Source organism: Mustela erminea, chromosome 15 (assembly GCF_009829155.1).
Source record: "Mustela erminea isolate mMusErm1 chromosome 15, mMusErm1.Pri, whole genome shotgun sequence".
NCBI lineage: Eukaryota > Metazoa > Chordata > Mammalia > Carnivora > Mustelidae > Mustela > Mustela erminea.
The window spans coordinates 62,606,608-62,627,266 of record NC_045628.1 but is presented as its reverse complement, the minus strand read 5'-3'; the positions used below and the strand labels follow the sequence as shown (position 1 = coordinate 62,627,266).

At 50.5% G+C, this 20,659-nt stretch overlaps 1 protein-coding gene across 4 annotated transcripts in view; it reads right to left on the bottom strand.

Annotated features, from left to right (window-relative positions):
* Positions 1–12,561: 12,561 nt before the first annotated feature.
* Positions 12,562–20,659, bottom strand: part of WDFY2 (WD repeat and FYVE domain containing 2) — a 178,424-nt gene continuing 170,326 nt past the window's right edge. For 3 of the 4 annotated variants that reach the window (XR_004279123.1, XM_032314636.1, XM_032314639.1), the window contains 2 exons: positions 20,032–20,140; positions 12,562–19,037 (listed from right to left, as the gene is read on the bottom strand). Coding sequence is in view for 2 of the 4 variants with exons in the window: in XM_032314636.1 (XP_032170527.1) it covers positions 19,008–19,037; positions 20,032–20,140 (139 nt within the window). In the remaining 2 variants the exon portion in view is untranslated. Of the gene's footprint in view, positions 19,038–20,031; positions 20,141–20,659 lie in introns of those variants that run through there. The other variant, XM_032314638.1, reaches the window with a different exon arrangement.

Here is a 20,659-nt window from a genome sequence, read left to right as displayed (position 1 = left end):
TCCTGCTCACAGCTGTCTGACCCCAAACCAAGAATACCCCATAAGAAGCTGACGACTCAGATGCTTCCTAATGCCTCCTTTTCTGTGGGAACCTGTGCTGATGGCTTCCCCAGGTGACAGGATCTTGGAAACGGTCTCTATATAACTTGCAAGGTCAGTGTGTGAGTCTCCCAAGATCCCTATGGGATGTTCTGTTACCGCCCACACGGAGAAGTACCAAATGGACTTCCCCAGGGCAGGAGTGTCTGCTCCTTTAGAAGCTACACTGGTAACCTTCCAGAGCCAGAGGTGACAGTTCCTTCAAGCTGGCTTGAAAGGTTTCTGAATAGAAATGCCCATCAGTTGTCCTAGGCTAAAATGTAAACTTAACGATATATTTTTCTCATCAAGCAATAATCAACTTTAATGCTATCCAAATATATTAAACTCAAGATATTTTATGATTTTAGGAGCCCCACAGATTTTTTTATTGAGATATGATTGACATAGAACATTATGTTAGTTTCAAGTTTAATGAATTTAATATTTGGGTGGGAATGTGGTTTTAGTAATGCTTTAAGAGGGCTGCGCATCTCTCCTCTAGCATCGCCCGGATATGACACGGTTTTATCTCCCTTCCTAATTAGCTTATAGAGGGAGATTTGCTTCAAGTCATGTTCCCATGTAATAAAGGTCCTTGTTGCCATATTTAGAAGACTGTGTCCAACATAAATTCCACTCCCAAATCTCTTTCTTATAATGAACCTCCATCAACATAATGAGTTCCTTGGAAGGAAGGCATTGTGTAAATTAAAAATACTAATGAGTCATAATGATAATGAATTATTTTCCTTATTACTGGAAGCAGGACTAACCTTGGGCACATTTTCCAATAGCTGAAGGTGCCTTCCCTATACTGAGGATTGCCCTCCCCTGGAAGCCGGTTCCCTAAAATATCCTCCACCTCTTCTTTTTTTTTTTTTTTTTTTTCATCAAAACTCAATCCTCCAGACATCCCTGATCCTATCTGGTCAGTCCTGGAGGAAATATAGTTACCAAACTGGTTCACATTAAGATATGAGTGACAAAAAACACCTGCTAGCCATTTCCGTCAGTGCCCTGCCAGTTACTGCCTGGATTTTTTTTTTTTTAAGACTGATTTATTTAAAAGAGAGAGAGAGAGAGAGAGAGAGAGCATGTGAGCCGGAGGTTCAGGGGGTTGGGCAGAGGGAGAGGAAAGAATCCAGAGAAGATGCCACCCTGAGCATAGAGCCCATCGTGGGGCTAGAACTCACGACCCTGAGATGATGACCTGAGCCGAAATTTAGAGTTGGAACGCTTAACCCACGGGGCCACCCAGCAACCTTGGATGTTGTTATTTTGAGCGGCGGCTGACTAGCACAGAACTCGCAGACTTTCTAGCTAAGTTGAGTATCTTTGGAACTGTTAGTTTACAAGTAACAGGAACCCACTCAAGCCAAACAGACAAAAATAATTTATTGGTGGCTACAAGGGCACAGCCCTCACAGAACTTGGGAGCCAAGGCACAGCTGGGCTTTGGGCTGGTCAGGGATAAGACAGGACTGCTGTGAAGAACCGGGGTAAACTTCCCTTTCTCTGAGACTGTTGTCCACACACTCATTACAACTGCTTCCCTCTCTCCCCCTCTGCAGACAGACTTTCTCTGCGTTTTTCTGCGTTTCCATGCACATGGGCCACTGAGTCAACCTGCCCTCTGTGCAAGGGTTCTGTTTCTATACTCTTGGGGGAGCGGGGAGCTCAAGGGCAAATGGGACAAATACAGTGCCTGGCTCAGGGTAACAGCTTCATTATGTGTTTATTGGTTTAGACAGGATGTGGGGTCTGCCCCTGAGGGAAGGGGATGGGTTACCTCTCCAAAAGAAGCCTACTGCATCAGGCCAAGGAGCTTTCTGCTTAATTCAGTTAGGAACCCGAGATGCTGAAGGGCTTTGGGGGAGGAGAATGACACTGACTTGTGTTAACAGCAGGCCTGGGATGGCATCTGTAGGAGTGGGGCAGAGAGCTCCTGGTGTCAAGTTCATCCTCAGGGAATAATGACACGCAAACAATGGGATACGTTCCTACTCTCTTGGCACTCTTGTCGCCTGGGACTCAATGTGGTTTAATGAGTCGAAAAAAGGGAGATTCGCCATTTGCTTTCTTCTTTGTATACACTTGCTGGGAACTTGGACAAGTCACCAAACCTCTTTGGGATTCTCTTGATTCCAGTTCTTTCAAGAAAACATTTTACACACTCACACACACATACGTACATACATTCCTTACATATTTTTATGTTATGCTTTTAGCAAATTAGTATTGTGTTTCTCTTTGCAGGAAGGCATACATACGGGCAGGGCTTCAGAAACCTGGCGGGGGGGCTCCAGGATTATAAATCACCAGTGGCCAGAAAAAAAGATGCCTCACCTCCATCTCAGAGAGGAGAAATGTGTGCTGTGTGCGAAGAGCTACACAGGTTCTTTATAAGGACAAAACTGGCGCCCTAGGAGGCCCAAAGCACAGGGAAGCAAAGGATATCTCAGACCTGCTCCTTTGGGAGTGGGTTTTGTAGATTTGGATGAGGGAGATTTTGAAAAGATAGAAAAGCCCCTGGAGGGGCTGTTACTAAAAACTGTGCTTTCTCCAGGAGTTTTTATTTTATTTTTTTATATTTTATTTACTTATTTGACAGAGAGTGAGAGATTACAAGTAGGCAGAGAGGCAGGCAAGGGGTGGGGAAGCAGGCTTCCCACTGAGCAGAGAACCTGATGCGGAACTTGATCCCAGGACCCAAGCCAAAGATAGCAGCTTAACCCACTGAGCCATCCAAGCACCCTCTCCAGGAGTTTTTAAGAAGCACCTACCGCTTGGCTGTGCCCTAGAGCAAGAGTATTTGGTGGGATGAGTGGTGCCGCCAGTCCTCCTGCAGGAGGCTCTGTAAACACTGAAATCGGTACAGGTGTATGAAGGAACATACAGGGGATGAAGCAGGAAGCCGAACACACAACCAGCTCCGGGGTAGGGTGAGGAGGTGCAGAGGGCCTCACCCCGGCTCTCATCCATCCTAGGCCAGGAGAGAGAAGCTGTGCCCAGACAGGCCCGGTGAGCGAGCCCAGGCCCCCGCCTCGCTGGCCATGGGCCATTGGGCCTTGCAAAGGGAAGGGGTCGCAGGCCTGCTGTGTGGACCCTCCCTATGGTAGCGTTGATTTCCTTTACTTGGGAGTCACTTACAACAATCCGTCATGGCAGGCTGATGGGACTGGTAGCTTTTGGCAGAAGTCCTTTCTGCTTCTCGCAAATTAAATCACAGAGAGAGCCGCGGGCAATGAATACAAAGACAGTGTTCAAGGCCTCTGGACGGAGGAAAACAGCTGTTGGAGGCCAAGTGTTCATGACACTTCACAATCCATATGTACTACGAAGGCAGGCCCCTCCCAAAATAAAGTGGGACATGGACGACTGAGAATGCTGTCTGGGATGAAAGTCAGAGCTCGAAATTACAAATAATGATACAGAAACGAAATAACTACAATACACATGTCCCCGGAGCGTCCCAGTCCGCACACACCTTCTCGGGCAGCAAACTCCTCTGATCCGGGGAGGGAGCTGGCCAGCTCTGATCTCCCTTCTACAAGTAAAGAAACCAACGCTGAAATTGCTACAGTGGCTTGCCCGCAGTCACACCAATGGTAGGGACCTGATCCAGGTTCCGAGTGTCCTCCAGGGCCCTGTCTGGGGTGCCAGGTCTCTCCTGTGGGCTCGGGCGCTGAACCAGGCACTGGCAGCGGCAGGGAGAACTGGACAAGCAGAAACTCCCAGCCGCAGCCCTCTAAAGAGCCCAGGGCTCTGCCACTTGGAACCCTTGCTTGATTCCCACCTCACGTCAAAAATAATAAAATAATAAAATAAAATACAGATAGAGGGGGCGCCTGGGTGGCTCAGTGGGCTAAATATTCAACTGTTGCTTTTGGCTCAGGTCATGATCTCATGATGGGTCATGGGACTGAACCCCATTTTAGGCTCCTTGCTCAGCCTTGCTCTGCCTGAGTCTCTCCCTCTGCCCCTCCCCCACACATGCGCATGCGCGTGCACCTGTGTACTCTCTCAAATAAATACATCTTTAAAAAATAATAAAAACTTTAAAAAACTTTAAAAATACAGGAAGGCATGAGGACACACAAATAATAGTTTCATCATTCAAAGATGAGCATTTTAAACGTTTTAGTGCACCAAAATAGCATCCTTGGCGATATTTCCTGTTTCGACACCTTCCCTCACAAAAAAATGGGATTCTGTTGTTCCTGCTGTGTTGTAATTTCTTATTCTGTATATTGTGAATCTCTCTCCAGGTCAGGTACACTTCAGCAGTATTTTTCTCATTTTGTTAGAAAATGTTACATATATATGTTTTATGATAACAGAAGTAATCATAGAATCATATGATCCATTGTAAAATATTCTAAGTCACACAGTGCAGAAATGGATAGCGAAGGAAGATGATGTTTCACTTCATACCATCCCACCCTTGGGACCTAAATTTCTTATTTCCTCGTACTTTTCTGTGTGCGGACCAGACGTAACAGACGTACATGCCTGAATCAACTTCTTTTCCGCGACATGGGCTCGTAGACTGTGCAGCAGCCGGCGTGTCCCCTTCCTATAGCGTGGACACATCTTCCTCTGCGGACAGGAGGCTCCAGTTCTGGGAGAGGACAGTCTCATGGGGCCAGAGAACGGAGGGGTTAGCATCACCAAGCTACTACAGCATTTGGACTTGGAAACCCTCTGGGGCGGGGCTTGGGGGGAGCCCGCAGCACAGGTGGCCGCTTACCACTCCTCCAGGGCCCCCAGCCCACCCCTCTTCGGGGTCCCTGGGAGGCGGGGCCCCACGGCACAGTCAGCTTCCCGCCGCCATCGCGGAGCGCTCCGCCTCCTCGGGTGTGGATAGTCTCACGACTGCCCCGATCCCTGCGTTGCGGGAAGAACAAGACCCCAGAGCAGTGAGGTGACCTCTTGGGAGGTTTTGTGGGTTTGACTTTTGTCCCTGCTGGGAAGTCGGTGGTCCTACATTTGCTGCCCCAACTGTCCAAAGCGGGGGGTGCATGTGGGCCACATCCGCGGGGAAAGCCAAACTGTCCGGTGGGCCACGAACCTTCTCCCTGGTCACCTGAAAGCAGGCCGTGGTGCGCCAGACTGGAGGCTTTCCGGTCTAGAGGGCTGCTGGTGACGGCTGGGAGGCCAAGATGAGGGTCAGCCTGGTGCTTCTTCCCCGGGACACACGTGCTTCAGGAGCTCCTGACACGTGGACTGGGGCTCCCCAATGCTCATTTGGGCGGCAGAGCCTTCCCGGAAGCCCGCCCCGAAGAGCACCTTCGCCTCCTCTACTCCAGCCTCCTGTCGCGGCAGGGTGGCTGCCGCCCACACGTTGCCTACGGATTCCCTCTGGAAAGGGCGGCGGTGAGACCCCAGGCCTCACCCAAGGCTTTGCCGCAGTGTCATCTGAGAGTGGGCAGAGCGTGGGGAAAGGGAGGCTTCTGAAGAGCAGGGGCCGCTGGGGAAGACATTGAGGTCAGGGGTGGGCGGGGCCGCTCCCGGACGACATTCTGATCAGATGGGGGGGTGGGTGTGGGGACAGGATAATGGGTTTAACCTAATGGGTTAAAATGACCCAAATCAGAGAAACTAGGAAGAAGACAATTTACGGACACTGGCTTTTCTCTGCCTTAGTGGGTAGAACGACCGCTGACCCCACCTCTCATGTCCATGTCCTCATGCCTGGAGCCAATGACTATGTCGCCTTTCCATGGCAGGAAGAGACCCTGCAGCAGTGAAACTGAGACAGGGAGAGTAATCTCAACTATCCAGGCCGGCCCAGTAGCATCACAAGGGTCATTTTAAGAGGAAGGCAGGAGAGCCAGAGGCACACGAGGAGACATGGGGCTAGAAGAAGGTCATCAGGGTGCTCCAGCCACAAACCCTGGAAAGCAAGTGGCCTCCAGAAGCTAGAGAAGGCAAGGCACTGATTCTCCCCTCACACTTCCAGAAGGAACACAGCTCCCCTGACACCTTGATTTCAGACCTCTGACTTCCACAGCTTAAAGGATGCATCTGCATTGCTTGTGCTGGGACACACATTAATCTGGATCTTAGCAGTTGACAGCAGCACCTGGAAAGTTCCCTGGCCAAGAGGGAGTCCACCTCTGGAGGGGCCAATCATGGCTGTGCTCAGACTGGGAGACTGGGGTGGGGGGTGTCGTTATACTTCTGGGAGAAGCCCCCAAAGCTGACACCTCTCTTCTTGGTGTTTCTCAGGCCCACCCAAAAAGAGGGTGATGATTGGTGAGGGCTGGTGACCCCCAAACAGGAGGGAGCCCAGTGGAGGTGCCCTTGCCCTGCACAGCTCAGAGGGAATAAGGATGGCAGGTCACTCCCCTCTCCTGTGGGCAGCCATAGGCTCACCGGCGACAGAGGTCACAGGAGCAACGCTGGGGTCCCTGGGCTCACTGTGAAGGCGTGCACAGTCCATTCTGGAAGAATGAAAGGCAAAGGTCCCGATCTCTTACCTGTTCCTAAGTATGGTCATACCGCCATATGTCAGGTGTGACCATGATTTCTAAACACCTGATCTAGAACTTCCACATTGACATTCTTGACCTTAAGCTGACCCCATGGGGCTCCATCATCATGTGTGAAGCTGTTAGCACCCATCAGCCTCCCTGCTGTTGGTGTTGACAGTCTCTGAAGGCTGCCTTGCCGGGTGCTCCCCCCACCTTGACTTCTGCCCTCTGTGCTCCCCAGGTATGGCCCCACTTTTGCTCACTGACCTGCAGACCAGTCCTGGTGGATTATTTCCCAGGACTCAAAATCCTAACGTTTGGAAGAGCCACACTTCTTTACGGTTTTCCCAGGGGGCGTGGGAAAAACCACTCACTCATAAAAGAGGCCCGGATGGAGCTCTTCTCAAAGCATGAGCAAGCTGCCCCGGGATCGGGCAATAGCTGTGATGCCGCTGAGGCTCACGTGGGTGGGGGTGAGGTGGTTCCAAGCATCTACAGTACGGGTCCCACACTCTAAGACAGGAGTTAATTCACATATTAATGGACACGTGCTCTGTGCCAGCCTGCACTAGGGCCTGAGCTCTGACAGCCAGCAGGGCAGCCCCTGCCCTCGCTCAGGGTGCGTACAGCAAAGAACGGAGGGGCACAATCCACTTGGGAAAGGGGCAGGTCTGGGCGCTAATGGTACGGGCAGGGGCTCAGGAGGCCCCAGGCAGCATGCAGCGTGCTCTCCCGCATCGTCACCAGTGTTCTCTTATGCTCCTTCCACCTCCTGAGAAGGGGCCGTGGTGCACTGCTGGGTTCCACTGAGATGCCTGTGAAGGCCCAATCAGGAGGACCGCGAGGTCAAGGGCGCAATCTGTGCACACTGCCGTCCCACCCGGGGCTGGGTGAGTGCTGCTTTTGTGTCCCCAGCCAGCTCCCTTGCCTGGCACCGAAGGGCACCTTCCCCTCTCCGGCTGCCCATCCTACGCCCTTGTGCAGAGGCTGTGGGGGCTGCTGCTGGAGTGGTGGGCCCGAGGGCACTGGCCATCCAGGGCTCATCACGGCAGGGAGGTTGCAGCCTTTAATTTCCACGCAGCTTACGGCTCATCTAAAAATATCTGAGCAGCCACAGGATTGAATCTCCCCAGGAATAACCTAAAACCAGCGTAATGAGGACTGGGGAATTGCTTCATTTCCATTTAAGAGGGGCACGTTGGGACTAGAAAGGGAGAAACCTCAGCTTCAGAAGCAGAGCTTTTGTCTCTGGTTTGCATTGTGCATGGTGGGGGGTGGGGGGGCCGTGCAGGGGCCCCAGCTGCCCCTTCCTCAGCCAGCCCTCCTGACCACAGTGGCCTGGTGGCCAAGGGGGCTGGTAAATGCTGGCATTCCATGTCCAAGAGGCATGAACAGGGGCCCAGGGAAGTCAACAGGAGAGCAATGGAGACCTGGGGACAGGGAAGTAATAATGCCTAAGGAGATAAGGATTATCTGGAAGCCTGGAAACAGCAGAGAAGGGGAGCAGAACTCTGTTAGGGATCTGCCCTTCCCAACTCTATGATGAGCTTTCAAAGAGGACAGGCATCCTCCCCAAACAAGGCAACTAAACCCAGCTGCGGTCACACCAGACACCCCATGCCCCCACCCCTGGATGTGCCAGCTGGATACAGTGCCTGTGTCCTCGCGGCCCCCGTGAGGGGGGGGGGCACTGCTGTCATCCCATCTACAGGCAGGGAACCAAGCCCAGAGGCTGCCCTGTCCCCATGGGCCCTCCCACAGCAATCTCTCCAACATCGCTGCCCCTTTTCTGAAAGCCAGTTTGTTAGAAGCCCAACATTTGGATAGATATCCTTGGAGTTCATCCTAAGAAATAATGAAAGATCTGGAAAACGAGGCTCTCGTCACAGCACTAGTGGAGGAGAGGGAAGTAATAAATTATGGAACACCTGTACAAGAAATCTGTTCAAACCTGGAAACTCTGCCGTGGATAAATGTCTGTGGGAGAGGAAAGCTGTCTGCTCTCTATCATTAAATGAAGAGATCTGGCTCCAAAACTGTACACGCCTTGTGATCTGATCTTTGCTACACCCACAACCCCATAGAAAAGGGCGTGTTGGTGCTGTGGAGCGTCCCTCGGAGACCTGGCTTGGGAGACTTGGCACAGATTCACCCTCTGCGGCACGGATCGGAGAAGCTTTGCATATCCTGTTCTAAATGCAAGGGGGATGTTCTCAGGGAAGCACACACACCGGGAGAGGCTCAGGCCAGGCGTGCTGGGAGACTGGCTTCTCAGTTCTTCTCCCTGCCTACGGGAGACTTGCTTGGCTCTGCCTGCCTGTGAGCGCCACCAAGCCATGGGAGAGCCCACACAGGCTCTTTTTTCCTCCCAAGGGACATCATCCTGTCAACGCCAACATCAACCTGTGTGCTTATAAAATCTGTGCTAGGAAACCCACCACCTGGACCTGCAGTTTGCCATCTGTCGCCCACAGGTCACAGAGCACCGGCGGAGCTTCTGGGCGCAGGCGGCCCGTCTGTGGACTTGGAGGCCTGTGGGGAGCAGGGGGGCCAGGCAGGGTCCTGAGCACACGGATGCTTGTCCTCCACGAGTGGGACAACAGAAGGCTTCAAATGCCTTCTCTTTGCTCATCAGTATCTCCTCATTCTTCCATAATAAACAAGTAAGTATTGCTTCTGTGAAAAGAAGCAAGTTTTTCATTTAAAAAATACGGCCCCCAGATTATGTGATCCTTTCTCTCTCTGTAATCCTCTGGTCTCATTACAGCTCTCAAATGTTTACTCTGGTTTCGTTTCTTTCATTGGCTTCACAGGAGAACAAGATTTTGTTTCCCAGTGTGCTCACTGCAGAGACGCTGTGTTTCCCTGAGGTCTTGGGGGGAAGAGGGGTGTATCCTGTAGCCAGCCCTGGGGCCTGGGGCGGGGGTGGGGGGTTGGGGGGGGTGACACTAGGTGAGAAAACTCTGTATAGCCTGGGGCCGGGATGGCGTGGGAGGCTGAGGCAGAGCGGCTTGGCAGAGGAAGTCAAGCCCTTTCCCTTCTTCTTATAGTCCTCCCTGAAAAGAAGAAAACACTTCAGCAATCCAAGAAACCATCCACTGGGATCCTGAAAGAGGCTGGACTCATTTGAGCGAGATAGCTAACCCAGGAGGCAGGAGTCTGAGTGTTTAATCCCCCTAGGCCTCCAGTGGGGCCCTCCCAGCACTGGAGGGAGACCCTGTGTCCTTGCGCGCAGAGGGGCGAGGGGCTCCGAGGGGATCTTGCTCTCGGACTGGGCTGGCATGGGTGCCCATGTCCCAGGGCCCGGAGGACACAGGACCCAACACACTCCCGGCTTGGCTGAGCAGCACTTTCCACCCAGGCCGAGGGGCGACACCTCCAGGGCTTTGTAGGAAGAATTTCTGGAACCAAGCCGCTTGGCTAGGTGCTGTTTTGCAGGAGAAAGCGAGGTGTGTATGATCACATTCCTTTGTATTATTTATTAGAGGTACTGGTAGTAAAAAGAAGCGAAGCACACCCAACCTCTTCCCTTGAGAATGCTGGGTCTTCTCACAGCTGTGAGGCTGTCAGTAGGAGGGTTCCAAGCCAGGTTCAGGGGCGGGTGTGCTTTGGGGCACGAGGGGGTGGACAGCGTGCTGTGGCTGGCCTTCGCCCCTGCCACCCCGCACACCTCAGCAGATTCTTTCAAGTCTTTCTCTAACTTGGGCTGGGGGCCTCTCAAGGTGGACCCTCTCCTCCATGAAACTCAGGGTAGGGTGGGATTGTGCCCAGGCTTTGCTGGTGAGACGGTCCCTTGCCTGTTGGGGTGGGTTTTGTAAAGTGCCTCCCTGAATTTTATACCCCCAGTTTCTTCTCTTTCTGAACTCAGTGGGTCCCCGGAGAACAGAGGTCCTCCGGTTGTGATCCCTGTCCTCAGAGTCCTGGCCTCGCCCAGGCTAAAGGTGACCCGCCCTGGGAGGTGAAAGGTCATCTGGGAAGCTGACCGAACCCCAGGGAATGGGATCTGTCCAAAGCAGCCCCGCGAAGCAAGTGAGCCATGACTCTGCTTTTCTATTTCTGGTGGCTGTTATTCGCTCAGGTTTTCTTCTCTAGCTGGGCAGAGTCCCGAGGGACAAGCTCTGGGAGAGGAGCCGCGCTGGGAGGAGAGGGCACCAGAGAACACTTGACCTCGGGTGGAAGCCAGGGTCTGCTCTCTGCATCTTCGGCCATTATGGAGAACCATTCTTGCTTGAGGCTCTGGTGACCTGGCGGCCCTGAGGATGGGTGCCTCTCTCCCCTGGCTACCACCTGCCAGCTCCTGAGCACGTCGCACTCCCACCATCCACAGCATCCCCCCACCCCCACCCCGGCCACACCCGTCTGGAGACTCTCCCTCAGCCCCTGCGTCCTGTTTGAGTCAGTCAAACTCCGCTTGACTCCTTGTTCTCCCCTGCTCCGTCTCCCACTTGCAGCACGTCAGGACCCTCATCCGTGTGGGCCCTTGAGGGCAGGGACAGCACCTGATGCTCGTGGGGGCCCCTGGAGGGTGTGAGTGACATGGGTGACCTGACTGACCTGAGGCCCTCACAGCCGCAGGCCAAGGCCAGTCGGAGAGCTGCCCTTCTCACAGCTGCGCGTGCCCCTCACTGTTAGGTCAGAAACTGGTTCCACATACTAGAACACCATCCTCACTAGCTGGAGAGGAGAAATTGATAGAAATTCCAGAAGAGCTGGCTCAGAGGTCTAAGTAAGACAGGCCAGACCCAGCTCGGGGGCAGAGAAGGTATGGACCAAGGGCCACTGAGCAGACGCCTCTTCTCCTTTCTCCTGCACGGGCCACTGTAGCTACGAGAACTTGGGTGGACTGGGAACTTCTATTTTAAAATAAATGTGCCCCGGGCCAGGAACAAGCCGACCTTCAGCTTCTGTGGCAGGTTTTTTTTATTTTGTTTTGCTTTCTATTTTCCATCCTGTATGAAACTCTCCTTTATCTGAGAATGTGGTTTTCTTAAAAAATTCTGGGTTCAAGATCAGCCTACACTGTAGGTTTGAGGGAAGCGGGGTGGGAGGAGGAACATGTGCAAATGAGCTGTACACTTCTGTACTCCAAGACAGGGCCCCACACTGCCTCTGTCCTGTGTCCCGCGTGGCCCTAGAGACAGTGTGTATTTACATAAACAAATTCATCGGCTTAAGATTAGGAGTGGCTTTAATAATGCACCTGGCATGCTAGTGCTAGTTTGGAAAAAACCTCTAAATTATACCGTTTTACCTCCTAATGACTGCAAAGTTGTAGCAAAATCAGCAAACAGACGTAGGAATATCTACCTCCACGCCTGGGGCTCTGAGCGAAACCACCCTCACTCGTCATCAACTCGGCAGGCGGTGCCTCAGAGTTGCTCAGGCCCAGGCTGTCAGCCAAGGAGCCCCAAGGAAGGGGTTTTTCTGGGTGTATCTGCCTGGAAAGGCAGTGACTTTCGGCTACATTTGACTGTATCCCCCGCTTTTTGAAAGAAAGAGGGGCCTCTGGAGTGTGGGGTGTGGGTAGGCTGTGTAGGCACAACAGGGCTGGGAGGGAGAGGGGCCCCCAGTCCCATGGGCTGTGGTATGAAGGGCACCCCAGCTCCCCCACTCACTGTCTGTTCAGTGCCATGCAAGCAACTGTTTTCTTCTTACCTGTTTTCCTATCCATAAAATAGGCTTCCTGAGCTTTTAGAGAGGTTTCTCCCAGCTACATTTGCCCTGAAGTCCTTCTTTCCTCAGTTGGAAAGTTTATTAACCACAGTTAGAGCACACTTAAGTGCAAGATCAAGAGAATGAAGAGGACCACAGGGCCACAGCCCATTTGCTGGGCACAAAGTGTTGCCAGACCACGGTTCTCCCTGGGCTCTACACCGTCAGGTGCAGGAGCGGCCTGGAGACTTGCTTCCTCTCACCCGGGGAACACCAAGGCAGGATTGTTGTGGACTGTCTCCACAGGACTGTCTCAGCTTGACGACAACAATGATGGCACTAGAGCTGCACAAAGGTTTCCACAGAGATTTATTTTAAACCGTGGAGGCAACTTTGCATTGAGAGTCTTCTACATTGGTAATGGCCACAGGCATATTTCAGTTAGAGGGAACACAGTGAGAATGTGAGCAGAGTTTAAAAACATTCACAACATCAGCAGCACTGGAACGCAGAACTGGATACAGGCATCTTAACATTGTAAGCAGTCTTGCTCAGTCCACCTGCTCAGTCAGGAAGTCAATGTCAATGTCTCCAGTAGCAGAGAGCATGGTGAGGCCGGAAGGGTTCTGCTGGAATTGCATGTGAGAAATCTGTTCTGGCTTTGGGATCATGACATTCTCAACCTGACCCCTTGGGGAATCTCATTTCAAAAAGAAAGAAAAAGATATCCATGAAGTAACATGCCTGCTGCAGCCAAGTTCTACGGGGGCCCCAGACGGACGGCGAGCAGCCCGGAAGAGTCCGTTGCCCTGGTTAGGAACGGCAGCAGGTAGGCAGGCACGAACGGAGGGCTAGCACCTTCCCCACTGTCCAGTTAATAACAGTTTTTGTACTTTTCAGATAAAGATTTTCTTTTGTGAAAAGAGAGTACATGAAAAAAAAAATCATTTAAAAAGCAAGGCAAATGGTGCCCAACACAAATAGATGAAGAGTACCACGGTTATCAGTGACACGAGTGTCTGGTCTGTACTCCATATGGGTGACTGCTACTGACCTAAGGCTGCCATCTATTCAAATGGGAGGGAGAAAAACATGCAAGCAAGTAAATGAAATAGGTTTTTCAGACCATTGTCCCTTTTTGTATTCGAGTTCACCCACTTCGGATTCCCAGAGAACCAGGAGAAAAAAATATCAAGGTCAGGTTCTCAATCTAACCTTGAAACCAACCTGCGGTTCCCTGCCACTTTCTCTCCCAAGAAAGTCAGCTACCGTTATTAAGTCGCCAAGGTGAACATGTTGAGGTATCTTATATTTTAGTGAGGTGGTACCTTCCACCTTCGCCATCTTTTCCAGACCTCTAGATGGAAAAAAGCACAAAGCAATTTCCTTGATGAGAAAGAACACAAAGACCTCCCGATCCTATTCGCTTGCCTATCGGCAGTTAAGTCAGCCACTAGTCAAACACTCAACATTCGTGGAATGACAGGATCGCAGGACTGGAGGGGTCCCAAGAACCACCGCCCAGTTCAGTCCCTCCTCCAGGCTTTAGCCGCCTTCCCGTGTCTCTGCCGACGACTGCCGACTGTCTGCTCCAACAGGAACAATGCTCCCCGGCGTGTGAAACACAAAGGAGGGATCCCACTCCGATCTTGGACAGATCATGTTCTTGGAGACTGCTTTTGTGTGTTAGGTCTAAACAGGCTTCTCAGTGGAAAGGATCACGTTTAAAGGCAAAATTACAGACTAAAACCCCTGAGGGTTGGTATGTATGTAATTCTTGGTTATGAAATTGAGTTGAAGGTGAAAAATGAACACGGGTATTCCTGAATTATCAAGTTATGCACATAGGAGAGTTGGGCAGTCAAAGAAAAAGGCAAATGGAAGGAATGTCAAGAACCAGAAAGTGCCAGGCCTCGTGGAGGGATGCTGGGGCACCCCTGCTGGGCAGAGCCAGGTCTCGGAGGGGGCGCTGCCTGAGCCTCTTCTATGGCCTCTGGCCTGAGAAAAACGTCCCCTTGCATGTGGTGCGAGGCACTACTAAGGGGATGTAGCGTGTTTCCCACATGGTACTGAGAAGACCCACGGAGTCGCAAGAATGATTTCAGGCCAGCGGGGAAATGGAGGGCGGCCGCCTGCGTAGGTACCAATGGGCTTGGCTCTGTGTATTCCTGTGATGCTAAAGTTGTCTAGATCAGTCTCCTACTACCTGTCATGGCCATTCCTTTTTCAAAGGGGAGCAGCTGAGCCTGGCCCACCTGTGTCACGAGGAAATTAGCACGTAAACTCTCCCAGGCCAAGTTCACGCATGTGGGGGCCTCCAGATACACCTCATGGCCTCTGAGGCAGGGGCTGTGCCTCCAGAAAGTTCAAAACTTAGTTGCTATGGGTCATATTAAGGTAACCACCCACCACCCCTGGTCTTTCTAAAGGCAAACCACAATAAAAAACCTAGATACTAGCCTCAGTATGCTGCAGGAAAACCCAACTCTCAAACCCCGAGGGAATCCCTCATGGTGCTCCGTGTGCTGCCTCCCTCCGAGGTCGTAGGGAACCCCGCACAGCAGCCCCCTGCCATAGTGACAAGAGCTCAGGCCCCAGGACTTCAGCCGAGTACTTGATACCCTCTGGCAACTCCAACCTCTTGTGGCCTCTGCGTACAAGGCTGATGCCAGACCGTAGGCCTTTGTTTCTGTTTCGGCAGCCTCCAAGTCATTTTCTTAATGGACTCACTTTAATCGCACCAACCCCTCGGCTCAGAAGTCCTTTCTGCTGGAGGACGGGCACTGTGTGTAACCCTGGGGTGGGCCCCGCGCACACTTCTATCACTGAATGGACCATGGGACTGACATAACCCATCCACTACCCCGAGTGGCCTCTGCCCAGGACAGGGAATGGGCCCCAGCTCCCACAGCCTAGTTTAGAGCCTGGCTTGTGGCAGACGGTCCACAAATGGCTGAAGTGGGCTACACTCCAGATCATCTAGAGGATTCTGTGTTTAAAATGGACTTAATTTCTGTGTTTCCCAATCAACTTCATAGATGTCCACTGTCAATTAAAATTTACCATTATTTTAAAGGACAGAAAAAGACTGTATTGGCGAAGCGCTTTCTTTTACTTTAAAATACATATCTTAGTGAATGAGATATCACTTATATACAATTAAACTATCAAAAAGCAAAATCAAAGGAATCTTGTTTCATGACTATTTATGTCCAGTAACTTTGGTACAGAGTTTAGAGCGATCCCTTTACTTAAAAGTCAATGTCCAGGCTTTAAAAATTGATTGTTAAGCAAAAATAAATTATGCTTTTTAAAAAATGAATCTCAAACCATGAAAAGGTGATGTTCCCTAAGAAAAGCAAAGGCTGTAGACTCAGAGACTGGCTCAAGGCCGGCCTTCAGACAAACAGGGGAAGGTGAAATGTTAATGCCCTTAGATTTCCACCTGCACTGTTGGGGGGGGGGTTTCCATGAGGAAGAGTCTAGGAAGGAGTTTATGCTGATCAGGACCTGCAAGAATTGCATCATTGCATAGTACCCAGCCCCTCAGAAACAGGACTGGGGCCAAAGGAAGTGTCAGATTCCCTTGTAAGAGGATCAGGCCTGATTCCTGAGAACCGCCTAGAGGACACTCGTCCTAGTCATGCCATTAGTAGTTAATGTCCAAAACAATGTGTTCCTGGAAAATTCTTTGAATCTTTTAGATTCTCCTGTTGACCCCTCAGCTATATCTGACAGCCTGGGATTACCAAATGTTTTCTGCTTGGAACATTCGAGATCTCTGAAGATCCCTTCCAGTTTTGTGATTCTATGATTCCTTGAATAACTGAAACCATCAAATGAGAAAAACATCATTGACTGATCTCATATAAAAAGACATGCAATTCCAAGTCCTTAATTTAAAACCACCTTAGCTACTGCGGACACAAACCCAGGCTGTGAAAGTTTCCAGTAACATCATTTCTTTGGAGAAACCGAAAGCCTATGATCGGTTTTATCCTACGGAATGCAGAGCAAGTCTGCGCATGAGATGGGCAGCCCGGCCACTTTCCCAACATGGCCATGTTAGGCGTTAACTTGCCAGAGCTGCTGAAGTAACAGAGCAAAAATATATGTAAAGTGCAACTGCAAGAGGGCAAAACAAGAACTATGACCGTGAACCCAGCCAGGAGAAAAGCCAAGTGCTGGTGCCAGCTTTCACTCCCAACAAGTGAAGCCTCCACTCCATACAATGCGGGGAAGACATGTGACACCAGCACTTCTCTCTCCGCGAGTTACAAAAAACGGTGGCGACATTCCTCATAAAACTCAAGAATGCACAGTATCATAAACACACACACCACTGCTTTGCTAAGTACTTCTTAACAAAGTCAAGCACCCACACAGATAAGGAGAAAGAGAAGGGCAGAGCAGGGGATACTATGATGTCTCTGTGGTTTTTGATCGTGACTCTCATCACTAATGAGGTGTCAAGTGGTTTCAGCCTCAGAGCAGCTCTGTGGGGGCAGGACTAGGGAGGGGGAGAGGGCTGTAGTAAAGGGCGGGGTCCAGCCCAGAGCAACCGTGGTGGACATGCGTGACCTAGCAGGGACAAGCAGCTGCCCCAGTGGGGTGTGTGAGCTCCCCCAGACCTAAGTCAGATCCACATCAGGCTCGCTGGGCACTGCTCCACTGTCTCCCTGACGCGGTCTCCCTCTCTGTATACAGGCCACACTCCGAATTTCGGAAAAATCGGAGCAATTCATTTCCATTACTCGTTTCCCACACACGGTTCTCTGTTATGTACAACTTGGCACGTGGCTCCAAGTTCCACTAGTAAGCTATGAAATAGGTATTTCAGTATTTTAAATTTCATTCCCTTTTTAAAGCTCTCTCACAATCATGCAGACAAGACTCAGCTTAGTTCTAACAGCTTTGACTGATGGCAAGCAGGGGGGGTTGGTGACAGCGAAGTGACAAGTGGTAATGGCTTCCATGCGTGAGTAAGTACACACGTGTATCCAACCTTAGACTGTGGTCACCTGAGCTGGTCTGATGGCTGAGGTGATACACAGGCTGCCCTGTACCAGGGCTACACGGGGCACACCCACTGTACTCCCCAGGGCGTAGCAACAGAGCCATCTCTAGGAAGCCCCAGCCCAGGGAGCACACAGGTCAGAGGACAAAGTATGGTGGGCAGTACTTTTTCCAGTTGGAAAAAAAAGTAATTAATAATCATGAGGGGGGAAAAAAACAGGTTTCCAAAAACAAAAAACAGAGAAAGAAATTGGAAGCATTTCAACACCACTGCCGAAAATCTATCAAATCAGAAGTGAACAAGAAAATGGGGACAGCGTGGATACCGAAGGGCAAGTAACTGGCCTGTTTCTCTGCAAGGCTTAATTGAACCTGGTGATCCTCAAGAGACTCGGGGGTCCCCTGACACCCCTGACAGGAGAGGGGGAATGAGGTGGGATGTGTAAAATGCACACAATGGGGCAGGCTCATGGCACACACCTGCTGCAAACAGGTGGAAGTAAGATTTCTAAAAAGGACTTTAATATTCTGAGTTGAGTCACTACGCACAAGAATATTTCACTTTATCAAGTTTGACTGGATTCCCTTAAAATCAGAATTCTTCAGGTTCATTTTCTAAAGCCCTCTTTTTTCTTTTCTTTCTTTTTAACAGCCCCCCTCCCGGAACCCAGTACGAGCTGTAGGACTTGGTACCTTTTATGTCTCAGATCACAGAGTTTTAGGATGGAAGTGTGCAAAGTGTTCTGCTAAAATACGCAAAGATAAAAATCTTTAAATATCTAGTTTTTCAAGGGGAAGAAAATACAGATGGTGAGGAGTAGAGCAGGATATACTCTCGCAGGAAGGAGCACATTCAAATTCAAAGGTGATGTCATGTGGACAGACACATGTTAAAGACGCTTTTTTCTGAAGGACATGGAGTTTGCATTTTTTTGTTTTGTTGGGTTTGTTTTGAACACCGTGAGGAAGAGCTACGCGAGTCACATGAAAACATAAAAGGCTCAGAGGGCTCCAACGGAAGGAGAAATGATCCAGGCACTGCAAGTTGGAGCTCTGAGCTACAATCGTCTGCTTCTGTGAGGACAGGGGTCGGGAGCAGCTTTCTCACAGCAAAGACAGAAAACTGAGGCAGAAGCACAAGGTCGCGTCTACAGAGCCTGAACAGGAACGAGTTAGACCTTCCAAACGGACTACTCTTTGGGTGATTCAAGAAGTCAGTTGGAAAACCCACACGAATGGTTTCCTGAATCTCTCAGCCGAAGAGGAGGTCTGTGAAAGCACAAACACTGAGAATCCAGAGTGTAAAGAGAAACACGTACACAGGCGGACATGAAGAGGAGGGGAGGTGACCCAGAGAGAGGAAAAGGACGCTGAACACAGAATATGTGCCCAAGTGAAGGAAACATGGAAACGACTTTATAACGAACAAAAATACCCCTAACAGATGCCTCCCTCATCTCTCCAACACACGAAGCGACAATGAAAAGGAAGTGAGAAACACATACCAAGTAAAGACCCCACATAGAGTTTTCAGTATGCTCAGAACAATGCAGCACGGCCAGAGTGTATAAACCATTTGTTAAAAAAATATCTTCTTTTCTATTGTATGAACTGGTTGAAAGAGTCCCCTCGCCAGTGTCCACTCACTAGGTCCCATGCCAACTCAGCCCGGCTCGCGAGTTTCTCTCAGACTCTCACGTGTCTGCTGACAGCTCCAGTAATGATGCGGATTCCAACGACTGCTTCTTGAGTAAATACTGTCTTTCTGATACTGGAGTGTCATCAAGATACAACTGGGGTCATATCCCATAACTGTGGAGAGGAACAGAAAACACAGGAGGAACTGAAATTCCCTTGTGTTGAGGATTAACAGCCCTTATGATTGAATATAAGGGAGCTTTTAATTAGCCAAGCAACTAAGTACTACACTAATGTGATTTCTAAATCTATAAAATGGTATTTTGCCATGAAAATGTTTAACATAGACTTGAAAACCACGGCCGTGGGGAATTTACATCCAGTGAGTGCAGAATCTGACAGATCAGATTCCCTTCTGGGATAAGACAATGAGCATCTATCAGGCCCCCTGTGGGCCCCAGGGACGTGCTGCGTCCCTTCCAGACCTTCTCTTGTCCAGTCTTCCAAACAGTCTTCCAAGATGTCCCATTTTCAATAATCAAGGACCCAAGATTCCCAGAGTTTATTTTTAAAACTTGCTTAAAGTCAAGGGCCCCAGTGGCTTTGAAAGGGGTTATTTTAACCACCACAACCTGCTGGTGCCTCCAAGAAGGGACCAGAGTGAGCCAAGCCCGTGGCACAGCTGTGGCCCCTCCTGTCCGGGGCCTCTGCTGGGGTACCACATCCATCCAGCACGGTCCTCAGACAGACCCTGGAGGACTGCTTCTGGATTAATTGATCTCATGGGGAAAAGATCTTGTTTATTATTTGCTGGCTTATTTGAGTCCTTCCTTTCACTCAAGGCTCAGCTCAAACCCCACTTCCTTCCTGAAGCCATCTCTAGCAGCCCCATCTCCCTCTACCGAGGTTGCTGAACATGTGACCTATTAGTACCCATCAAAAGGACAGAGTATGTCCCCAGTAGACAATGTGCTCCCTGCAGCCAAGAGCCATGTCTGATCTTGGTGTGTGAGGCCAGGGCCCTGGCATAGGGCCTTGCACGTAGTGGGGCCTCAAAAGTGCTCACTGCTCACAGTGACCTCATGAGCAGACCTCACCCAGTCCTGGGCTCCTGGACATTGACATAGGGCCAAAGAAAGAAAGCTTCTGAAAGAAGATGGCGCCCTACCTTAATAACCTTGTCAGTTCCAGAAGTCAGTAACCATCCTCTGGTGGCATCAAAATGCACATGCACGATGTTATGTTTGCTGTCGTGGAAGGTCGCCGTGGGTGCGCGTCTGGAAGGAGCAAAGCGAGTTTCCAAGAGTGAAGAGTGGTGATACATGAATGAAGGAAAGCTGCAGACCAATGACTAAGACAGGTGCCTCACTTCAAAACTGCTCCTCACATCTACCTTTGGTCCCTGGGAACCTGTTAATTTCTTTTTTTTTTTTTTTAAGATTTATTTATTTGAGAGAGAGAGAGAGAGAAAGTACAAACAGGAGGGGCAGAGGGTGAGGGAGAGAGATCTTCAAGCAGGCTCAGGGCTCAATCCCCAACCATCAGATCACGGCCTGAGCCAAAAACATGAGTCGGACACTTAACCAACTGAGCTACCCAGGCACCTTTCTTTTCCTTAAATATTTCTATATTTTAAAATTTTATATATATATATATTTATTCATCTATTTGACACAGCAAGACAGAGAGAGGCAGAGGGAGAAGCAGGGTCCCCGCGGAGCAGGGAGCCCAATGTGGGACTTGATATCTGAACCCTGGGATTACAACCTGAGCTGAAGGCAGAAGCTTAATGGACC